Source organism: Aulonocara stuartgranti (genome assembly GCF_965226115.1).
Source record: "Aulonocara stuartgranti genome assembly, chromosome: 18".
NCBI lineage: Eukaryota > Metazoa > Chordata > Actinopteri > Cichliformes > Cichlidae > Aulonocara > Aulonocara stuartgranti.
In genome coordinates this window covers 15,341,211-15,364,560 of record NC_138954.1, presented here as the reverse complement: position 1 = coordinate 15,364,560, position 23,350 = coordinate 15,341,211, and the positions used below count along the sequence as shown (strand labels likewise).

At 40.4% G+C, this 23,350-nt stretch overlaps 1 protein-coding gene across 1 annotated transcript in view; it reads right to left on the bottom strand.

The window, feature by feature from the left end:
- The window catches only part of egfra (epidermal growth factor receptor a (erythroblastic leukemia viral (v-erb-b) oncogene homolog, avian)), a 46,545-nt gene extending 31,129 nt beyond the window's left edge, over window positions 1–15,416 (bottom strand). Inside the window, exon 1 of the mRNA XM_082513713.1 lies at window positions 15,132–15,416. Coding sequence (XP_082369839.1) covers window positions 15,132–15,246 — 115 coding nt within the window. The 5' untranslated portion in view covers window positions 15,247–15,416. The remainder of the gene's footprint in view (window positions 1–15,131) is intronic.
- Window positions 15,417–23,350: the final 7,934 nt, after the last annotated feature.

The following is a 23,350-nucleotide window of genomic DNA, read 5'->3' as shown; positions in this document are numbered from 1 at the left end:
ATGAGATCGAATGTACAATCTTACTCACTAAACCCAGACAAGAAAAGAAAAAGTCAGTTGCACAAATTTACATTTGAGGTCTTATTTGCATGTTTGGATGAAACTTAGCCCCCCCCTTTTAAGGCAATAACGAGTCCTCACGAAAGTAAACCAAACTTCCCTGATATCCCTCTAATGGTTTCCTCCAACAAAGTGAGCCGCCATCTACAAAATTAAATCATAATGCTTTATACCTTTCTGCAGACAACAGAAATGGTCTTGCCGCTTTCTCTTCCTCTCACTCACTACCTGCGATTCAATTATGCTCTGTCCAGAGTCTCATAATTACATTACCTGAAAACGTATACATGATTAAAGGGAGGTAACGATGCTAAGTGACAGGACTCTCTCAAGTCAACAGCATTACGGTAAAATATCTTGCACAATTCAATCTCCAGTGTATCCGCCACTTTTATAACAAATCGATGCCAAGATTAATTCACCTATTTAGAAGTACATGTGTATTGTAAGAGGATAGTGATGGGAAGAGAAGAAGAAACCATCTGCTTTAGTTGGCTTCGGTTTCAAGTTGACGATTACTGGTGTTGTGGTTATTTTAGTTCCTGAACCTTCAGATTTAAGGGAATTATAAATTTCCCAAAGGCAAGTAAGTTAATGATGCAAAAAAAAAAATTCAAAGAAGTACATTCAAGCTCCCTTTTCCCTCGCTTATGTTTTCTGATTGGCTGAGATTGAGAAGGCACTACAAGTGGTCATATGTGCATTCAGTGGTGTTCATTCATATAAACATACTTTGTAGTTAGGATATCAGGAATTTTTAAGTCCTGCTTTTTTTTGCTGAGGGGAAATGCACTCTTCCTTTGCGTGGGAGTCATATCAATCCCTAAGAGAAAACATCTTCGGGCCTCAGAAAAGAAAAAGGGGTCAGTGTGGACTCAGAGGATACCCTCCCCTCCACACACACACATGGAGACACTCTCCCTCCCTATCCCCAATGAATGCAAAAACACAAGGCCCTCTGACATCTCAGGAAGTTGCTCTTGCATGGGGTTAGCTGGCTACCCCGCAACACTGAACCAGATGGTTGTTAACAGTTGTCTTTAGGGAGAGGAGGACACGAAGAATGATTTAAACTGAACTTCATGTACTATTTGAGAATAAGAAGTGACTGAAAGGAAATGACAGGGGGGGAAAAAACTGAAACCAAAAAGAACAAAAAAAATGTCAGGACTGGTTTGTGGTTAGCCAACAGAGAAGTAAATGTGGGACACCCGGCTGTGGGGTCAAACTGTGGAAAGAGGGTGTAAAGCTGAACACTTGACGTATGGCCGTGGATGACCTTTCCCTAAAGACCAACAAAGGGGACAAAACATAGGGGTGGACAGCTGTAGAAGACCAGCAAATGGAGGGTCTTACTCAATACATCACATGTCCTCATAACAGTTCAGTCCCAGTGACTGCATTTGTTGGCCCCACTGCAGATGGAGCGCAGTCAGTGAAGTTTAGCTGTTAAAAGCTCAGCAAAGTGACCAAATAAAGACCAAAAAGGCTCGTGTTTACTCTCTGCTCCTGATGATTCCTCTCTACCAGTCACTGACACACTCCAGATACCTGTGGCTGGACCCATCATAATGTTTACTCTCCACCTCAGTGTGAGGAAACTGTGGATTTAGGTTCTGCACAAACACAGGAAAAAAGTATGTATACTCACTGCTGCATACTGTGATCAGCATTTTCAAGACCTTAAGGCAGTACACAGTGCTGGAAAGGCTACATTAATGGGATAATCAACTGACCTTTGGGAGAAAGCAGTGAGCTCGATTTATAAACGAAAAAAAAAAAAACTACTACTTTTCCTTAATTTAGGCAACAATAATCAATATTTAATATTAACAACAGGTCAGCTCACAGTGTGTGAAAGGACAAACCTCGACAAAGAAATAACACCTGATTATGAAGTTACCTTGAGCTCCATGAAACTCTATCAGCTCATTGTTTTGGTTTCTCATCCAACAGCTTTACCGTTTTGGTCCAGCAGTTTAGGTTATTGCACAATAATTCCACTGTGCCAAACATGATTTTGCTTAGAAGTTAATAGAAACCAAAACAGAATGAAAGGGACAGTGGATGCCAAAGTTTTGTTTGCCTAGTTGCTTGGAAAAAGAAAATCCTTAAAAAGCTTTGTTTGCTATCTACTGCTTGTGTTTGTTAAATACTCATCGTGTGATTATATGTGTCATTTTTGTGTTTATAGCCTGCTGTGTTGCTGTTGAATGAAATGATGTGTTTTGGGGGGCACCATGGGCAGAAGTCTCAGACAAAGAGAAGGAGAAACTAGAGAAACAAAAGCAACTGTTTGCTGGAGGCAAGAGAGAGAAAAAAGTGTGTTGGTTTTCTTTAACTTTCAGTGAACAAAGTTCACCCAATCCTTAAAAAATAAATATGTTACTGTATGTGCCTATTGACTTACAAGGGGCCTAACTCACTGACTTTCATCCTAGTTATTGTTTGAGCTTCTCCTGTGAATAATCAACCTTTCTCTTCATAGTTAACAGAAGAGATAAACCTTCAGAAGGAAATTTGTGGGAAGAAAGTCGATTTTTCCGGAGTGAACTAAACAAAACTGTGCTCCTTCTACTCCAGAGCTGAAACACTTCCTGTATAAATGATGAGTATAAAAGAACAGCTGAAATAATTGAGGAATAGTTTTAATTAGGCGAGTCTCCTTCATAGCCTGTTGGAAAGTCCATTAGTGCTCAGTAAAGGCACCCATCAGCTCCACTGCTGTAACTCAAAACTCACCACTTCATCCCCATTTACATTCCAATAATGCACCCACCATTCCCCTGAAATGCTCCGACATTTAACCCACTTCCTCTTTAACATCCAGACATTCTCCCTATTGAAGACCGTTCTGGCCAAGACAACTCCCAGCCCCCCGACTTTTTCTCCTTCTCTTTCTCCTTCCCTGTTAAAACCATACTACTCTTCAATCCCACAGGAAGCTGGAGAGGAAGACTGAGCGAGTGGGCGTCCAACCCCCCCCCCCCCCCCCAAAATCCTCCTTTCCAACAATCATCATTGAGCCATGCCTGGAAAAGAAGAAATGAGGGTGAGTGAGAGCGAGAAAGAAAACCAACAACCACTAGCAAAAGTAGCCCACACACTTCACACATCGTTCCAGCAAGACAAAGCAGATGTGGATCGGGAAATCCCTGTTGGTTTAAGCATTCCCAGCCCAGTTCAACTGCCCCCAGGTTGGAGCACCTCAACACAGAGGACAGACAGATAACTCTCATCGACTGAAGTCCTCAGTTCATCCAAACAAAAGAGATAAACGCTCTTCGAGACACCCTTTCTGCTTAAGGACTTCTTATTTTTAGCCCGATAGCTGACAGGCTCATTTCTGTGTAGCTCTAGCCACTGCTTCACAGCGCTGCCTGCCAACAACTCTGTTAGAGCCTTAGTCATGTCTCCAGCAATTCTGCCCCACTGGAGTCTTCACAGAGAGTGACCCCATAAAAGGAATATTCTGTAAAAGCCCTGGGGTTTGTGTTAGTAAGCCTTGCTCTGTGGCTCATCCCTTACTCACAAATTCAGCCTGCGCTTTACACATCAGCAGGCCCCAAGTCCACCGATGAGTAGTTTCTTCCTCATCCACATTGGCAGAGGGCAAGTGTCAGGGACAAACGGAGCTCAGGGAATAAGTTTGTACAGCTGAGGAACTCTCATAATTTTTCAGCGCTGTGAAAGGGTATTTAGTTGCGTGTTGTGTTGTACTTGCCAAAAGCATGACCGATTTAATTTGCACAGAAATGCTTTACAGTTGAGCTACGTCTTCCTGGTGACACACAGCTAAAAATGCTTGAGATGCTATGGTGGGCCGCTGCCAAGCACATGAATCCAGGGAGTGCTCTGTTAAAACCTTTGGAGTATTTTCATCTCCACAATAGAAGCATGAATAGCAGGGACTGACAGAAAGTGTTGGTAGTTTTTCATCGAACACCTCTCTCCAAAGCCCACAGCTCAGTTTTCTTCCATTGTTAACGTGCGGGGCGTTCTCCTTTTCCTGACAAAAAAAGCACATCACACATGCAGCTCCAAAACAATGTCCAAAGCTTGCTTGCTTAAGTTGATTATGACTGAGGAGGCCACCCCCTCACTAGAGACAGAGAAGGGCGTTTGCACAACCTCAGGCCTGGCTGCGTTGCGTCAGTCATCAAAGGCATGAGACTTGGCAGACTAGACTCTTTTCTCGCTATCAGCTACACTGCTGAACACAAGGACCACGGCTCGGATGCACAGTGTATAAAACACACACTACAAATTCTAATGACTACACCAGAGGATGGACGATAAGTGTGCACACCGGGATAAAAACAAAAACAAAACAAAAAAAACTTTCCAACATTAAACCTGCAGAGATAGAAGAAGAAAAAAATAGGCAACCATCTTCAAGCCTTCCCCTATGGCCGCATGCCTGTCTTCGAACAGACAGGCATGCGGCCTAAGCATGTCTTTTATACTGGCTAAAAATAAGTTAAAACTCAGTTCTGACTATGCACAAGCCTAAATCCCCACTCTCCCAGGTAGATTTCCTTTAAAATAAACAAATAAAATTAGGGAAATTTGCTTGAGTGCAAATTTCTAGAGCAGGCATAGATAAGTTGACATATCTGAAAGCTCAAGAGCGGCTACTAAATGGACCTTGAGGTTAAACTGACTTAACCTTTAAGCGAGAAGGTCTCTCAAGTGGCGGAAAAAGGAAATCTGAATGTCTCATCTACCATAATCAAAAGCCTCAGTCTAGTTCCTCAGTGAACCTTGTAGTAACCGTGATTTAAACACAGCTCAGCAGATGTAAAGATGCTTCCAACTCCAAACACAGAATCCCATTTCAGATTTGTCACTTTCTTTTTCAAATTGACCAGCAGTTGCCAAACATTTATTACTTTGATCATTTTATAGCTCAGAAGCATAAGGAATCAGTGGATTAAACAGTAACCAACGTGGACAAAAAAGGAAGAAAGAAAGACAGCAAAGACGGCTTTCTAACATCAATATTGTCAGTGACTCGAGTGTTTAAAAGGAATCAAATTTAGTCGCCTGCTTACGTGTCCTCTGACCTGAAAACCCAATTTGGTTTTAAGTATTTTTAATCTTGTGTAAATCTTGGTGACTGATAATAAGAATAATACTAAAACAAGTGGATTGATATGACAAAAAAATAATAATCTCAGACTCCTGCCTAATCAGCTCAGGAAGAGGTTGTTGATGAAGTGGATACAGTGACAGTTCAGCGGGCTAATTCTACTTCCTGGCACTGGTCCAGGTTTGCACTCTCCAGGGCATATCAGCCCTACCCATCCTCCACCCAGCTGAAGTGGTTTGTTATGAAAATGAAAATGGAGGTGTATATATTGACCATTTATCAGTAATGCTTTAAGAGTGATACGATTTGTGGGTATATAAAATATGTGAGCTTGACTAATGGTTTAGTGGGAAGTCTCGCAATGACAGGGTTGGGTTCAATCTTTTTTTATTGAAGGAAACGCTGCCAGTGAAGGAGTGCTTGTTTTTTTTTTTTTTACAAGCCTCTGGCTTCAATTATGAAAACATGCAGTAATGAAGATGTTCCGCTCAAAGTCCCACCAGGAAATTAATTCTGAGCTCAACGAAACATTGGTGTTGTGAAACCTACCAGGCAATTAGAAAAGGTACCTCACGAGGGGCGTTGAGTATATTACATTTTAGTGCTGCTGGAGTAAAACAAATCAAGGATCAACTCTGTAGAAGTCACTGCCACAGCTACAATATCATGAACAACGCTGTCAGCTCATCTATAAATGGCTGCGATGAAACACGTTTTACGATGGTGATGAAATCGGCGAGAGGTGATGCTGGCTTCTAAAATGCTGGAACCAAAGCAAGAGAAGAGCTGATCTTCTTTTCCTCCTCTAACACACCCTGCCACAAAACTGCCAACAGTGTTATAACTGCTCGTAACTGAGGCAGAGGTTTATCATAAGGAAGGACGGTTATTCACTTGTCAGAATTGTACTTTACTTGCTATCAGGAGATAACCTGGTGGTAATCACAGAGCTCTTTCTGTTTTGGAGACAAACCTGTAGGCATAAACATAAGCCTCATTTCTTTATGTTTTGCTTCCAATGAGATGTCTTTACTTGTAGTTTTTTAAAGTGATTTTAGAAATACATAATTTGTTCTTTCAACGAATCTCCCAAAAAATGCCAACAATAGCGCAGTTTGAGTTTGATAAGCATAAAAATAGTCTTTTAGCACCAACAGGTTGAATCCCAATGAGCTATTAGCTGAGAACTTGGCATATCTCAGCATGGTCAGCAGTGTGTCCTGAAAAGAATGTGAAGAAACTGGACAAGGACTAAACGATAAGTCCTAATGCATTTGGTGTCCAGCGGTTCTTCTTTTGATATGAATGACTGGCTGAAATTTGTGGTGCAGTAGTCCCTCGTTTATCACAGGAGTTACGTTCTAAAAATAACCCGTGAAAGGTGAAAACTGCGAAGTAGTCAGCTTTATTTTTTACAATTATATATATAGATGTTTTAAGGCTATAAAACCCCTCACTGCACACTTTATACACTTTTGTTAGACAGGCATGAACATTGTCACACTTTTCTCTCTTGTTTAAACACTCTCAAAGTTCGACCTTCATAGAAAAATAAGTCCAGTATTATAGAATGAAACCAAAGATCAAACCCTGTTTTCTGGTTCAGAACATGGGAATGGAGCAGCTGTGAGAGAATTCAGCATTAATGAATCAATGGTATGGAAGTGATAGAAGCAAGAAGAATAAGTTGAGTAAAGTTTGACTTATCTGAATGTTTTGTTTTCGCTTAATGCGCCTTATAATCTGTAAAATACAGTAACTTCTACCTTCCTTTAGCATGTCCAGAAGTCCAACTTTTCTTCTTCTGCCTTTTGGGTGCTACCACAGGTGCGTTCGACGGTGCAAACGTTTCGTCATCATTGTTGTGTTTGTTGTGGAGAAAACTTACAAACATACAGTACAGCACTTCAGAGTCACCCTGCCAGCAATCAAAGATTTATGTAAATTTGACAAGCTGAACGCATTCTGTACTGTACAGGAGACACGGCACGAGATTGATTGACAATTGTCTACAGCCAATCAGGACGCAGAACACAATGCGCTGTAAAAAAAAAAAAGAAAAAGAAAAAAGCATGCAAAATTGCACACAAAAAAATCTGCGAAACAGCGAGGCCACGAAACGTGAACCGCGTTATGGCGAGGGACCACTGTATTAGACTACTGGATGTGCTGCTTTACAATCTATTACATTCAGTTATATCAGTAGACCTGTCCCAGCTTTATTTGTATAGGAATCTGAATGATTAGCTGTACTGATCATTAACACAGTTAAAACAATACTTAAATATCAGTGTTTTAGCACTGTAATATGTAACACTGTGTGCCTTAGTGGAGCTTTTCATTTCCAAAAAAACTCTTATATCTAACTTGGATTTGCTGCCCTGATTCAATATCAGCTCAACTGATTCCGCTATTCACGCAGCAGCCTCATGAATTTGAGCTAATAGGCATGCCTTTCTTCTCCCTGTTGACACAGGGTTGTAAAGTCATGTCCACATGACAAGATAAGGTCAAAGAAGACGACAAAGTCTTGAATAAGGAACCCTTTGTCCAGACTTGGGGTTTCTGAGGCTGATGTATTCATGTTTCCTTTTCTTTGTGTGCGTTTCTCAGTCAAGCGCGCACTCCTATTACCTTATTTAGAAGGCAGCCACAAACAGACTATGAATGTTGTTTCATTTCGAGCTTTAAAATTTGCTTTAGGAAAGAATCCTTCCTGTTAGGGAAGCTCACCACAGTTGGCACCCAGTAAGCTCAGATCAATCTTCAATGACAGGAAAAGGAGGTCTAGACTGGAATAAAAGAAATAAGTTAAGAGATTCTGAATGTCTGTAGATGTGAGCATAGCACATGACCACACAATTTTCCTGTGTACATAGAGTTTAAACTAAATTCATGAAGTCAACAAGCCTATTTTATCTTAATGCCGAAGTGTAAGCCGAGCTGAACGACAGAGAAAAGGTAAAAACATCACTGAACCTGTTTTTCTTTTCCACACTGAACACACAGTACATGCCAAATTCTTTGGACAAAACAAGACAAATCCCTTTTGTTTTCTATTTGACTAGAAATTACTCAACAGCACTACCTTTTCAATCTATAAAAGGGAGTCGTCTTGTCTTGTCTGTCTTGATTGACATGACATGCAAACTTTTAATGGAGCATAAAATGCCTTAATAACAGAGGAAACACTCTTTTTCATAGGTAATAAAAACTACGGACCAGACAAGCCTGATCAGAACTCCTTTGAAAGGCATCAGGATTTATGTTTGCAAAAAATTAAGCTGATAAAGTTTGATGTTCACTCTCAAGCCAAGCTTTACACAGTCAGCTGCATGAAGTCAATTTAAATCAGTTGAAGCAGAACAATTTTACATCAGTATCTGTCAGCACTGTTAGGAGTGAACATGGAAAAAACAAATCTTTTGAGCAAAAAAATGGACCAAAGCCAATGCACGCCAATAAAAAAAAAATAGCATAATGCTTCTGGTTAAATGCTCTTGGGGACCTCTAACATCCTTTTGTAATCAGGAAGAGAAGCAGGAAAGCCCCTCTCTTTACACTGCAAAGTGGTGAACAATTAAACATCCTGGACCTTTAATGCAATAGTTTTTGACAAACGCTGGGACTCATATACATAACCTGGACTAATTAACCATATTGTGTCACAAGGTCCAAACCTCTAACACAGTCTCACATTAGTGAATCACGCTCAGACCGCACAGGAAGAGCCTAAATGCTATTAGGGAAGCAAGTTTCTGAGATCGGCCACCACCCCTCACAAACAATGCTTTCTTCTGAAATATTCTGAGATGGACATTTATTTGTGAAGCTATTGTTCTCGTCCCTGTAGGGGATTCCTCTTCTAGCCGGGATGCAGTTTGAAGCATCGCGCCTCATAATGACGTGGAGGTCAACAGAGGTGACGACACACCTGCAGGAGGTCTGCAGGATAATGCTGAGAGACTCTCATCTGCAATTTGGATGCTACACTGAAGCGGCAGCAAACTAAAAAAAGAAGACGAGGCCTCTTTGATGAACAATTAAACGAGGACACGGATAACAAAGTCAAAGATCGCACTCCATCCTTCTGATGTTTGTTTGCGTATCCCGACTTTCCTGCTTGTCTCTGCTGCTGCGATTCTTCCTTTGATCTGTGCACAACCCCTGTCCGTCCCATTGACATCTCAATGACATGCACATCTATAGAGCTCCACACTGAATACAAATACAGCAACCTATTTCTTTCTAAAGAAAAACGTGTTTCAGAACAGGCTATGCAGTGTGGCAGAACCATGGCTTTCATTCAGGCTAAAAGCCTGCAGGATGGAAATATGTTCAGCGCCCACTTTCCAGCTAAAGTCAGCTTACTGTTTCAGCAGTTTCACTGCAGTTTAACCCAAGTTTCATATTTACACATGAGGCACTCCTAGAAAAACACTGATTATCAACACACTGTGAATTTCTAGTACATTATGAATCAGATGTGAGCTGCTGTATGGCATGTTTACCAAAGATAAAGACATTTTTCAGCCAAACAAGGGCTTGAAGCATTACTCCAAAAGGAAAAAGAATGAAATCAGACAAAAGTGTGACAATCCCACAACGCCCCTTCCCCCCCCCCCCCCCCCTACCTCAGCAAAGCATTCTTTAAGACATACAAATGCAGTCATAATAAAACTATTGGAGCTTTGGCCTCCTTTCCCTTTTGACACGACACTGCACTTGATGAGATGACAGATAGCAGAAAGCCTTTTTTTCCAGCTCAACTCTGGGTCTCTTTCCACTGAATACTCCATGCACAACCAGCGGATCATGGAAAGGCCATAAAGTGCTGCGGATGGCTTTGCTACCATAAGTAACCCAATAAGTAACCCACATATCTAGCCCCTTACTCCATGCTGGTTTCTCGTTAATGTATATAAACTACAGAATGGGTAGCATCTTTAGTTGTTGCAGTAAAAACACTGGCTTACTGACTGAGAAAACAAAGTTTTTAAAGACTGCAATCCACGCCACTTGAGGCTGACTCCAAAAGCCAGACAATCCCCATTGCCACTATAAACACATATCTCAATATGAACATTAATCTGCAGCAATGGTTGCAGTTCTTTTTGTTTTGTTTTTTTTAGTATTCTAGCTGTTTGGTTTCAATCTGTCCTCCTTTTGTAGTCTGAATTCTTTTGACCAGTCATGTTTGAGCAAGCCTCAGTTGCCTTGAGGTAAACAGTCTGTATGGTAAGGAGGGATGGCATTTGCATAAATGCTGTGAATATCCATTGGTTACTGTCTATAAACTATCGAGTCTTCAATGAACAAGATTCTGTTTGTGGTGTTGGAGGCTTTTGGAGCATTTAATGGATAATATTGCCTAAAGTCTACACGCTACACCCCAGAAAGCTAATTCTGCTCATCTGGAGAAATGTTTCATCACTCATTGAAGAAACTTCTTTAGGCTTTCGAGGATTTCTGGGTTTATGCTTCATGGTAGTGGAACCGAATGCATAACATTTACATAAGTGCAATACTACTTGACTTGTAGGTCGACACAATAGATTTTATTGTCTTTTCAGAAAAAAAAATGAGGTAAAAAGAACAAAAGCTGCTTCACTTCTAGGCTTCCTCTTGATGACATGGATGTCTAGCCTCGGGTGCGTCTGCTACACAGCACAGATCTCAGTTGCTCGACAAAAGTATCAGTGCTGCCAGATCCCCTGCTTTCTACAGAGGCACTATTGTCACAGGGTGAAACCGAAATCCTGCACCTCTGCAGCAGTCTATGCTGCTCAGACCTGGTGCAGTTCATCAAAGCAAGCAGAGAAGGCGGAAGAAGGACGAAGAAATTATATTCCTGCTCCCATGGCCCAAACATTAAGGAAAAAAAAAAAACAACATGATTTCTGACAATGACTGCAGCAGATGTAAATCTGGGAAGGTCATCAGCGGACCTGCAAGAGATAGCAGCAGCCACAGCAGTACTTGGATCACTCAGAACACTAAAATGCATGCAAGATGTTCTAGGATTACACAAGATCATAAACTATATTTCACTACTAACATTCATCCAATCCTAGAAAAGAAATGGGTTTCTTAAAGTGATGAAAAAAGAAAAGAAAAAAAAAACAGATGACTTATGGGGGAAGCTGGCTTGTTACACAGGGAAAAGCACTTACTCAGGATGCACTGCAGGACTGAAATGTTGTCATGAGTCAGCTTAACTTTTGCAGGTGTGCAAGCAGATGTAAATGCAGTGATTGAGGCAGACTTCCTCCTATCTTTCTATCGCTTTCTGTCAAGAACTTGATTAACTTGGGGGGGAAGCATATTGATATAAGCGGGTTACATTGTGTCAAAAGCAAGCGAGGGAGCCTCGATTTGGGATTAAGGATTTAGCTCTTGACATGCTCCTGTGATTAGTTTCATCTTTCACTGGTTAACGCATGTGTCAGTTAGAGTGGCTCTTAGGAAGGTTTTACTGCATATTTCCGGCTTGGCATCATTCTACAAAAAAAGTAGAAGTGCTTAGAAATTTTTGAGTGCACAATAAAAAAAATATATAATCATCGCCTTTGCAGTACAAAGCCAGTCACAAACAGTCACAAAGGAGTAATCATTCTAAAACCATTTAGCGAATGTGAAATAAATCATCCGTTATTACTTGCGGTCGGCTGCTGGGCGAAGCTGTGGGCATTACTCGCAATAACAAACTAATTATGCCAGTGTAAGGAACGAGGTGCTTTTCCATTTTGCAGCAGGAACACAAGAGTGACAGGCGGGCGTCCTGAGGGAAAAGCTTCTGCATTATCAAATCTCAAATTCATTTCCAAAAGCCTTAATGGCCTGTCAGTAGCACCCCTAGAAACAGGTGGGCTAAATGGGCGAGCAAAGTGGAGAAATGTAATAAGCTAAATCATCACAGATGGCAACTTTGGCTGATTTAAATGCTTCTTTGGATTACCGGAGCTATGCCTCCAAAGTAAATATCAGAATCAGAATCAGAAAGGGTTTTATTGCCAAATGTTGAGCGGGTTTACAACATTAGGAAATTGCAAACATATTGTTATAAATATGAAGTTATGATTATAATAAATACAAAGTTACATCTGTAATGCTTCTTGAATCTTGCCAGCGACCACAAGTTTGATCTCAACTGTAACGCTCCTAAATCTGATGTAACAGAACTGAAGCACGGCAGTTCTGCATGTATTTTAGCTCTACCAGGTGGCCTCTTCAGTGAAACCTTTAAAAAAAAATGCCGCTGATTGTGTTTCCATGACAGAAACTCAGTTCCAGCACAGAGACCTCCAGGGTGAAATAGGTCACATGATCTGTAAACTTAGATAAAATAAATAAATAAAAAAACAGGAGTTCAAACACAGAACAATATGCAAAAAAGTTTCCATGATCGCAACCAATTTCAAATTGTTCTAAACTTACATTTTCCTTTCTTTCTTTTTTTGCTTCTTCTAAGTGTAAACCACTGGCCAGATGTTCATTTGCTTCCCAGCAACACAAACACATTTTAATAGGTCAAACAGACACTGCTTAGTTAGACTGACTAGTCAAGCATCCCTGGAAAATGTGCATCTGCCGGTCTTGTTTTTTAAAGTCCAAGGACTACACTCTCCTTGATGTCCTAAGAAAACGACCCTACTTTTTTCTAAAGCTTAAGCTGGAGTGGCATGGTGATGACCATCACTTTACAACAAAAAAGGCATTGGATCAAATCTACCAAACATCTGGGGCATTTACTGGGGAGTTTGTCCTGTGTGGGTACTCCCACAGTCCAAAGACATGAATGCTAGGTTAATTGGTGATTCTAAATTGCCCATAGGTGAAAATATGTCTTTGTCTGTCCAGGATGTACCCCACCTCTTGCCCTGTGACAGCCAGTATAGTTTTCAGAACAAGTGTGACCTTGGAGAAGAAAATGTATGAATATGACATCTCCACAAATATCACAATAAAAATATTGAGAAGGTGTGCCCGTAAAAATGTAAAACATCAGGAAAAGTAATTAAATACTAGAAGGCGTAACACACCCGCGCCCCCATTACTACCATAGTAATATCATGTATATCCAGTCCTACAGTACGTAGACTGGTATCAGCATGTCTTTACACATACACATGTAAATCTCCCCAAGACAAGACTATAATCCAAGCACTAAACAGCTCAAGTTTTCAAGTGTTCATCATGTAATTATTAATAAACTCACTCCATATTTGGTTTCTTCTCAAGTTACTGGATAAACCTGCAGCACAGCGATGGCACGACCCCCCCTAGTAACTCTTTCTTTAATCAATAACATGATTTCATTTACATGTTACTTGAGTTTATTACGATTGCACAACAGCCCAAATATCCAATAGTTTGTTATTTGGACTTTTGATTCCAAAGGAGCGTCATGGAGATGTATTTGCCATCTTGTTCAAATCAATTTGACTGCTCTGGACAGTGTGCTAGTTAAAACACAGCGTGGCACATAGAAACATCTGTCTCAGCCCCTGGCCAAAAACACACGAATCAACAACAACAACTTGAACTGTCAAAAACATATGTTGCAGCTCACACTTCACTGGAAATTCAAATGGGATCAGTTGTAAAAAAAAAAAAAAAAAACTAACAAAAAGAAGTGTAATTAAACCTAATAGTACTGCACAGCGTATCTGTCATCACAGCTGCTCATCACTAATCTTCTCTTGTCTTAATAAAATTCCAAAATCCTTATTTACTGTGGGAGACTTGCTGCTGCATGAAATGTCCAGTTTGTTTAGAAGCCCAGAAATATTTAGGGACTCTGTCTTTTTGGCTCGCAAACACTTTTGATTTGTTATGGTTCTCTTCAAAGCGGCACTGGTCTCCACTCGTGGAACCAGACAGGAGAGATGGGGCTTGCACGTGGGCCGGTGGCACTATGAGTACACGCTTATCCGCTTAAAAAGGGGAACAACACTGTAATGAGTAATGATACATGATTCACGAGAATAGGAAGTTAAATCCATTAGGGATTAAAGTGATATGTTTGGTCACGTTCTCTCCTAACATCTCCCCTCTGTGGGTCCTGAGTAACTCAAACCAACAAGGAGTAAATAATATATATATATATATATATATATATATAATTTGTAAGTTTTTGAAAGTAGGCTAACAACTAATGTACTACTGATTTTTCAAATAACTCAAGGATACTGAAAATAGCGGGAGAAAAGTAAAGGAACAGTCATAACACTGCTATCTTTAAAAATAATAAGACTACTTTGACCTTATTTTCAGGGCCAAAAGAACACTTAAACAAAACCCAACTTCATATCGTTTGCGCAAGTCGACTAAGGAGAATGTTCGAGCTGATCTAGGATCAGATGTTTATCACGTCTGAAGATGCTTAAAATACTAACAAACAAATGTGACCGCTGGTGTGAGATCTGGTCTGTGAGAAAGGATAAGAAATCCACATTTATGAAGTGTACTTCAGCATATGCCAGTAAGAGTTTTGTCACAAAACGGAGTATGGAAAGCTCACACAGTGCTCGCACATTTCATAAACAGACGAGATTAAAAGGCAGAAATTTCCCAAATCCACATCCGTTGCCTGCCTGCATGATCCTCAGAGTGGTGCAGATTTTCTCGGTACGGTCAGTGCCAGATTTTTTTTGGTGGGGAAAGATTTGAACAATTGACTAAAAGGAAAAATCACTTTTTTTTCTCGTTTCTTTCTTTCTTTAAAAAAAATAAAAAATAAAATCGGTGTGTTCGTTTTCAGTGACTAACCTCTTCTGAGCCCCTCTGTAGCTTTAACCAGGTTACAGCCGGAGCAGCGAGACTGTGAGAAACTTTCTCCACCCTCCTATTCTGGATCAAGTTTCTCTGCGGCTTCGTGACCGGCCCGAGATTTCTCTGTGATTTTAAGTTAACGCTGACAGAGAAGAAAGTGAAAGCCTGCTTACCATTAAGACCCAACTACGTACACCTCACATACCTTTATTTTGCGCCAGACCGCAGAAGCTCAGCCAAAGCAGAGACGTGAGACTGATCCACTTGAGAAAACGGGCTGCCATCGTGTTATTTTGAAGCTCCCGGTGAGAAGGTGTCATTCCATGCCAACAAGCCGAGATATTCCGCTTTCCCAAAACTTAAAAACGTCGCCTTTCCCTCTCTCTCTCTGCTCGTTGAGTAAAAAAGACTTTTCCTTCTGTGGGCAACTCAAACTTTGACAGCTCCTCCTCCTCCTCGCAGATATCTTCACCAGTCCCAGCTCAGGCAGCGACTGAGGACAAACTACTGGCTTGATCTGACGTCACCACGAGGTAGGACAGATGCGCCTCTCGCGCAGGTACACGCCGGATGTACAAAGAACTGCACAAACCAAACAGGAAAAAACGAAAAAAAGGGGGAAAGAAAGGCAGTGTTTTCGGAAAATGGACTGCACTGTAGAAAAGTGGCCATAATGTGAGCTACAGCGTGCATTAAAACATGTACAAATAAAAAAAAGCTGAATAAACTTCCTTGAGCAAACAAAGGCAATAACAGTAGCTCAGTAGCTGCAGAACAGAAACACCGGCTTTTATGGTCTGTTTTCTTAGTTTGGTGAAGAAAAAGACAAACAAGCAAAAGAGGAAGATGTCCCTCATAAAGTCATTGACAACCCGAAAGAGCCTCGCCGATATTCGATGAATGGAATATCAGCTGTTTTCTTTCATCAGTACATTTTAATTTCTATTTTTGAAATTTGTCATAAATACGAAAATAAATAAATAAATAAATAAATAAGCAAAAGGAAAAAAAAAATCCTCGTTAATTTTGTGCCAAAAATGATTGTATTTAAATTGTGGTAAATGAGTTGTGGACCATATTTAGCCAGAGCATAGAAGGTGCAATCAGTTTTTTTGTTTGTTTGTTTGTTTGTTTGTTTGAAAGTGACTTTTATATATCCTTTATTTATCTGGGTAAATAAAAGTGTAATTGACATTAAAAATGTCTTCATCAACAGATGAGACCAGTGGAAATTGAAGCAAATAACACATCAGAGTCATGAAGACACTTGGAAAACAGGCTATTTCTTTATTTTATATATGTCTCCCTAAAAAATCTTCTTGACTATGGTCAGCATTTGCCATTACACATAGAAAATAGAAACACTGCTTTTTGACACAAAACAGTTACACCGCGTTGGACCGCATTTGCCTTCATAACCACCTTAATTGTTTGTAGCATAGATTCAGCAATCCGCTGGAAACATTCCCCAAAGATTTTTGTCCATATTAAGCATGACACAATCGCTGCAGATTTGTCGGCTGCATATCCGAAGTTCCTGTTCCATCACATTCCAAAAGTCCTCTATTGGACTGGAATCTGGTAACTGGAGGCTGTATAAGTACAGAGGACATATTGTTATGTTCAAGCAATCAGTTTGAGAAAATCTGAGCTGTCTGATGGTTGTAAGAAGCCATAATAAGATGGACATGGTCAGCAACGATCCTCAGGTAGGCTGTGGCTTTTGAAGGATGCTCAGTTCAATTCAAAATCCTGCTCCTCACATACAAGGTCTTAAATAATCAGGCCCCATCTTATCTTAATGACCTTATAGTAACATATCACCCTATTAGAGCACTTCGCTCTCGCACTGCAGGCTTACTTGTTGTTCCTAGAGTATTTAAAAGTAGAATGGGAGGGAGAGCCTTCAGTTTTCAGGCCCCTCTTCTGTGGAACCAGCTTCCAGTTTGGATTCGGGAGACAGACACTATCTCTACTTTTAAAATTAGGTTTATAACTTTCCTTTTTGCTAAAGCATATAGTTAGGGCTGGACCAGGTGACCCTGAATCCTCCCTTAGTTATGCTGCAATAGACGTAGGCTGCTGGGAGATTCCCATGATGCATTGAGTTTTTCCTTTCCAGTCACCTTTCTCACTCACTATGTGTTAAGAGACCTCTCTGCATTGAATCGCACCTGTTATTAATTTCTGTCTCTCTTCACAGCATGTCTTTATCCTGTCTTCCTTCTCTCACCCCAACCAGTCGCAGCAGATGGCCCCGCCCCTCCCTGAGCCTGGTTCTGCCGGAGGGTTCTTCCTGTTAAAAGGGAGTTTTTCCTTCCCACTGTCACCAAAGTGCTTGCTCATAGGGGGTCATATGATTGTTGGGTTTTTCTCTGTATCTATTATTGTACGATCTACTGTACAATATGAAGCGCATTGAGGCGACTGTTGTTGTGATTTGGTGCTATATAAATAAAATTGAATTGAATTCAGTTGTGATGAGCCTCAGTTTCTTGTTCTTTACTGACAGGTATGACACGTTGTGGTCTTCTGCTGCTGTGTTGTGCATTCAGAGATGCTCTTCTGCACACTTTGGTTGTAATAAGTGTTCATTTCAATTTTTCCTTCCACTCAGCTTATAGCAGTCTGGCCATTGTCCTCTGACCTGTGGCGTGAACGAGGCATTTTTGTGCAGAAAACTGCTACTCACTGGATTTTTTTATTTCTCTTTTCCAGACCAGAAAAAGACCCTGGAGATGGCTTTGTGGGAAAATCTCAGCAGACCAGCAGATTCTGAAATACTCAGACCAGCTCGGCTGACCTCAACACCTAAATCACATTTCTGCCCCAGTCTGATACTCAATTTGTACTTCAGCATGTTGTCTTGATCATGTGTACACTGAGTTGCTGCCATGTGATTAGCAGATTAGATATTTGGATCAACAATCAGTTGAGCAGATTTACCTGATAAGGTGCCCAGTGAGTGCAATCATACTGAAAACTACAAAAATGTATAGCTGCATTAAAATCAGACTGATATTTATTAGTTTATATAGTAATTGATGATATCTAATCAAAATCAAATACATATTCACTTTAAAAAACAAATAAATATTTTCTGAATTGCAAATAAGGATAGTACAAAATGGTTAAACATTGACTGGTTTTCCAGTACTTCCTGCTGGTTAAGCCAATATTTACTGAAAGGTGGCCACATTCCTTGGCCCAGTTTTCTAATGCGGCTTTAACAGAGACTGGTTCTGTCTGTTTTTGGTGTGATTTCAATCCTTTGGTGTTTTTTATGTAATAACACTGACCCAAGTGGCTGCAACTGGACTATAGAGAGACAAATATGTACGTACAGCATTGTTTTACAGCCAAACGCCTCCTTACTGGTGGATTTTTGTCACTTTGCAGAAGACCTGGATCTATTTTAAGTAAACACCTAGGCAGAAAAAGCTAGTATGATGATGACTCATCCATGATACCAAGGCCTATAACTTTTAGAGGCCTCACTGAATGTGCCCATAAAAACAAAGCCAACAGTAAGTTTTGACATCCTGTTTCGATGTTATCCGTATTCATTTGGCGATGTATGAAAGACGGTCGTCAGAATCAGTGTCAAGCAGGGGTTGAATGTACAAAATGTCTTGAGAGTGCTGACAGAGTGTCTGTCTTATGAGAGCTGAGCCTAATTGGACGTCAAGCTGCTCAGATGTGTTTGTTGTTGTATATCAGACTCTATGGGGACAGGAGTGATGGAAATCATTTTTCACACTGGTGTTTATTTCATTATCGCAGCCTAATGGCACAGCAAAGCGTCTTTGCTCGTACTGTTGGAGGAAGAGGTTATTGTGTCTGGTGAAATTATAACCATTCTCCTCGAGGAGAAATTACCTAATGCGAGGCTAACGTTTCACTTGAGACGGCACAGTGAGCTTTTGTTCCCTGTGCTATAGTCATAGTGCAACTGTCAATTTGACTGTTCTTCGCAGAGGTGGGACCAAGTCATTGTTTTGCAAGTCTCAAGTAAGTCTCAAGTCTTTATCCTCAAGTCTCAAGTCAAGTCTCAAGTAATGTCAGGCAAGTCAGAGTCGAGTCTCAAGTCACTGGTGTAAAAGTCCGAGTCAAGTCACAAGTCTGAAACTTTGAATTTCAAGTCCTTTCGAGTCTTTAAAAAAAAATAATGAAAAAATAATGTTGCAGTTATATGCTAAATGTAAATATTAGACCATGTAATTTTAAAATCTGTGTTTTTCTCAACACATGACAAAATAGTGAACTTAGAAAATATACACAAATTGTGAAATTGCACCTCTTTAAAATGCAGCTCAATTAAACCTAGCTCCAAGAATAATTTTCACCGACAGTTCTGAGATAAGCTGCATGTTATTCTTGGATGCGGTTGTAGGACCAGCTTTAAAATCGCATGACAAAAATATCATACACATTAAAAAAACTGCATCACCAACGTAGCCTGGACAACATTTGCTAGTTAGATGAAGTCAGGTATCTCATTGTAGCATATTTATATGCATATTTATAATTATACGGTTCTTGGAGTGAGTGCACACACTCATGAAGTTTAGTAACTTCAGGTCACTGCAACAAGCCCAGGTACAGTTTACCAACGGATGGGTGCAGGACCTTGAAATGCACCGTGTAGAACGAAAGACCATCGTACGTATCATAAGTTTACCAGTCTCACAAATTGTCGTCATAAATACACATTCGTTAACCGTTTATTAATAGGACCTTTGAGCTCAACGGTAATTAATTAGTAGTGGAAATAATTTCTGGTAGCATCACAGAAATGTAGCAGTGACAATAATACTGTATGCTGTAATCGTACTGGGCAATTAGTGATACAAAACAACTGTTTTATCCTGTGAATAAAAGTATGTGTTTTTGTCAGTGTACCATATTAACAGAAGCGAAACACAATATTGTGTCAGGACAATTCACTATTTATGCACAATAAACACAATAAATAAAGGAGCATAGCGCGACGATTTCTGTTCAGCGCCAGACTTGCTTGTAACCTATATCACCAATTATGTTAAGAAAAATGACGCATTAACTACAACAGCAGACTGACCTTTGTGTAAATGCTTGGAGCAGACTAACCTGTGAGCTGGAGTGTTCTGGGACGTTATATTTGATCTTTGAATGGCTGCGATCCAGGCCATCCGTCGCCTCTTTGTTACTTCGGAAACATGGCTCGAACAATTTCTCTTCAACGACATAATCCGATAACAACCGATCTCTTTACCCGTCGGCTTCCCGTGGCTGTCATGCGACCGGCTATTGCAGTTAATGATACAACAGCTTCTTGACATTTTTGTGTTTCTTTTTTATCGCTGTATAACTGATTTTAATTGAAAGCCTGTGTGCGCTAGTACCGCTTGCCACGAGTTCCCAGAATCCTTTGCGGTTCTACCCGTGAATGACGTCACATTTTCAATCTCTATATAATATGCGTGTTAAATTTTATATTTGGGGTAAAATATCAAGTCTTTTCAAGTAAACCGGTTCAAGTCCAATTCAAGTCCCAAGTCATTGGTGTAAAAGTCCAAGTCAAGTCACAAGTCTTAGAACATTTTTTCAAGTCAAGTCTAAAGTCATAAAATTAATGACTCGAGTCTGACTCGAGTCCAAGTCATGTGACTCGAGTCCACACCTCTGGTTCTTCGTATTGTGATTGCTAAAAAAAAAAAAAAAAGTCAGTGGCCCTTGTTGTTTATGAGCATTTGATCCACAAGCAAAACCTGACTTAGTTCTTTGTTGAGAAACCTTTGTTGACAAACACAGCAGGAACACGTTTCTTATAGATGTCACCAGGTTTGCACACATGCAACCGACCACCTGGTATTGAGGTGAAAAGGAACGCGATTTGTCCCTTTCTTCAGTTAGAATGAAAAAAAAAACACAAAGCTGGAGTTATTCTTTGTCTTTACGCTGCTGCCTCTTCTTCTCTCATCCTCTCCCCCTCTCTCTCCTGTTGCTACTTCAATCATGAAACTGATCAGTGATCAGCTGATCGGCTTTTCTGTCACCACTAGCCTCGTCTCTCTTGTTTGTTTATTGCCCATTTTGCGCCAGAACGAGGAAATCAGCGGATGTCGCGTGAAACAACAGCAGTACGTTTAAGCTTGATACGCTGTTGTTAGAATTTATTTAATATTAATTTCTAGTATCAGCTGATGTTTGCTGGAGCCACATCGGTAAAAGCTGCTGGTCATGATGTCGGTTTGGATATCTGTTGAGAGGGAAATGTGAAGATGAAACCAGGAGATGTCCTTACTTAATCAGTAGAGCTGAACAGGTGATGGAGAAACAGGTTTACCTTTTAGGTGACATGAATGAGATGAAGGGAAGTGGTGAACTGTTTCTGAGAGACAAATAACCCCAGGATACTTTTCTAAGTAGCTGACAGCTGGTAACTGTGCAGAGGAGGATCTAGCAAAATTTTGACAGGGGGGCAGGCAGGACATTAACAGGGAAAGAGGGGCACAAAGAAATAATTTTCTTTCTTATTCTCATTTAAAATATCTAGCTTTTAATACATAATATTCAGAATCTTACAACCAAAGTGGTCATCTGATGTACAATGTATAGAAATCATACATATATACGAATAAGATAAGATACCAATAAGACCAATATTGTAAACTAAGGAAACACAATGAAGATATAAATTGATACAAAGTTCATAAAGCGAGCGATTTTACCAGGGAGGTAAAATATTCCTGTTGTACTTTCAGTGAAATAAATTTCACTAAAAGATTCAGAGGAACGCTGGTTTGAGTGCGGAGTCAAGGAGGCAATTTACGTGAAAAGGTAAAGACCATCTCTGAATCGAGGAGGGGGCCTAAGGGTACATCTTTCGCCATCTTACAATGCTGAGATTGCAGCCATTCCCCAACTGTCTGTGAATGGTACTCATGGCCATTGATCAGTGGGTTTTGGTCAGTGGTTGTTGATCAATGGTCATGAGAATTTGCATAATTAAGATTAAGGAACTGACCTCCCAGCCAATTGTTCTTCAGTGGGCTGGTTTCAGTCATTATGCAAATGTACTGTTTATATGATTGGGGAAACTGGCAGTCAGCTGAGACTGAAGAAGTGACAAAACGTTTCTCCCACAAAACGCTACGTCCAGATGAACAGAATCAACTTTTGGAGATTTACTTACCTGGATGATTGAGCACGCATCATAAGGTTTGTCTCACACTCAGCCACAGTTGAGGCAGAGAGGAAAAAAAGGGGGAGAGAAATCACCTCGGCTTCTTTCCAGAGACCAATTTCTACACCAGTGGCCAATATTTCAATTATGAAATGTTTCACAGTCTGAAAGAAAGGCGTTGCAGTCGCCATCCACATTCTGCTCTGAGGCTCTGTGTGTCTTGGAGAGCTGACAAAGCAGAAACACTGAACAAACAAGAATAATGGCCAGAACCAGGAAATCAAAACAGAGTAAGATAAAGAAAGAGAGAGGCGGACGTGTTCAGAGGATGAGAGATGACAGCTACGGCTGGTAAAATAATTGCATGTGCTACCTTGTAATAGTCTCACATTTTCCATCTCTCATGCTAAATAAGCGCTGCGTGTTGCGGTATTTGTTCCTCAAGTAAGATTATAGATTAGCAGTACGAGTTAATTAATCAAGCTCATATTCGCAGCTTGAGGTCTTTGAAGTGCAGTAAAAGTTGAGCAGTATAAATAATCCTCAACCTCTAAAAACATTTCTTTGACTAATGTTTATACAAGGACTCTTATTAAGTGGTTCAACGAGGCAGAACTGGTACAGTATGTGACCATGTTTTTGATGGAGATTACCCCTTTATCCCTAAGGTCTTATATCTGATAAGCATGACAAAGCCCAGGTGGGCTGGCAACATCCCAAAATATATATAGTTTTAAAACAAGTGCAACAAAATAACAATCCCCACTGCCGCTGCTGCTGTTGTTATGTCGCTGTGCTGTTTCTTGTACATGGCAGGGTTGAGACTGCGCTGAAGAAGCAAAAAAGAGGATTAAAAAATACGGGATCATACAGGATCAGCTGTCACTCGGAGCCATAGCATCCCTAGTTATGATCCAAAGAAGGAGGATGCAGATAACCAACACAAATGAAGCAGTTTAGTAGCATAGCAGCAGTTTTTGATCTTCTACAAACTTTAGCTGGTTCCAGCTTCTCAGACGGGAAGTTTAATGCTTTCTTTTGCTCGTGTGATAGATTAACACAAAACAAACTATGTTTTGGCCTATTGTTTGAGTGGGGAAAAAGTAATTTACAATGGGCTGTCAGAAATGATACTGTGTTTTTACATTGTCCTCACAAAAGGATGCATTTTAATTAAGCTGGAATAAAACCCTGGGAAAGCTCTACTGTTTTGCATTTAAATGTGAGACACCTTTCCCCCCCCTAAATTAGATATA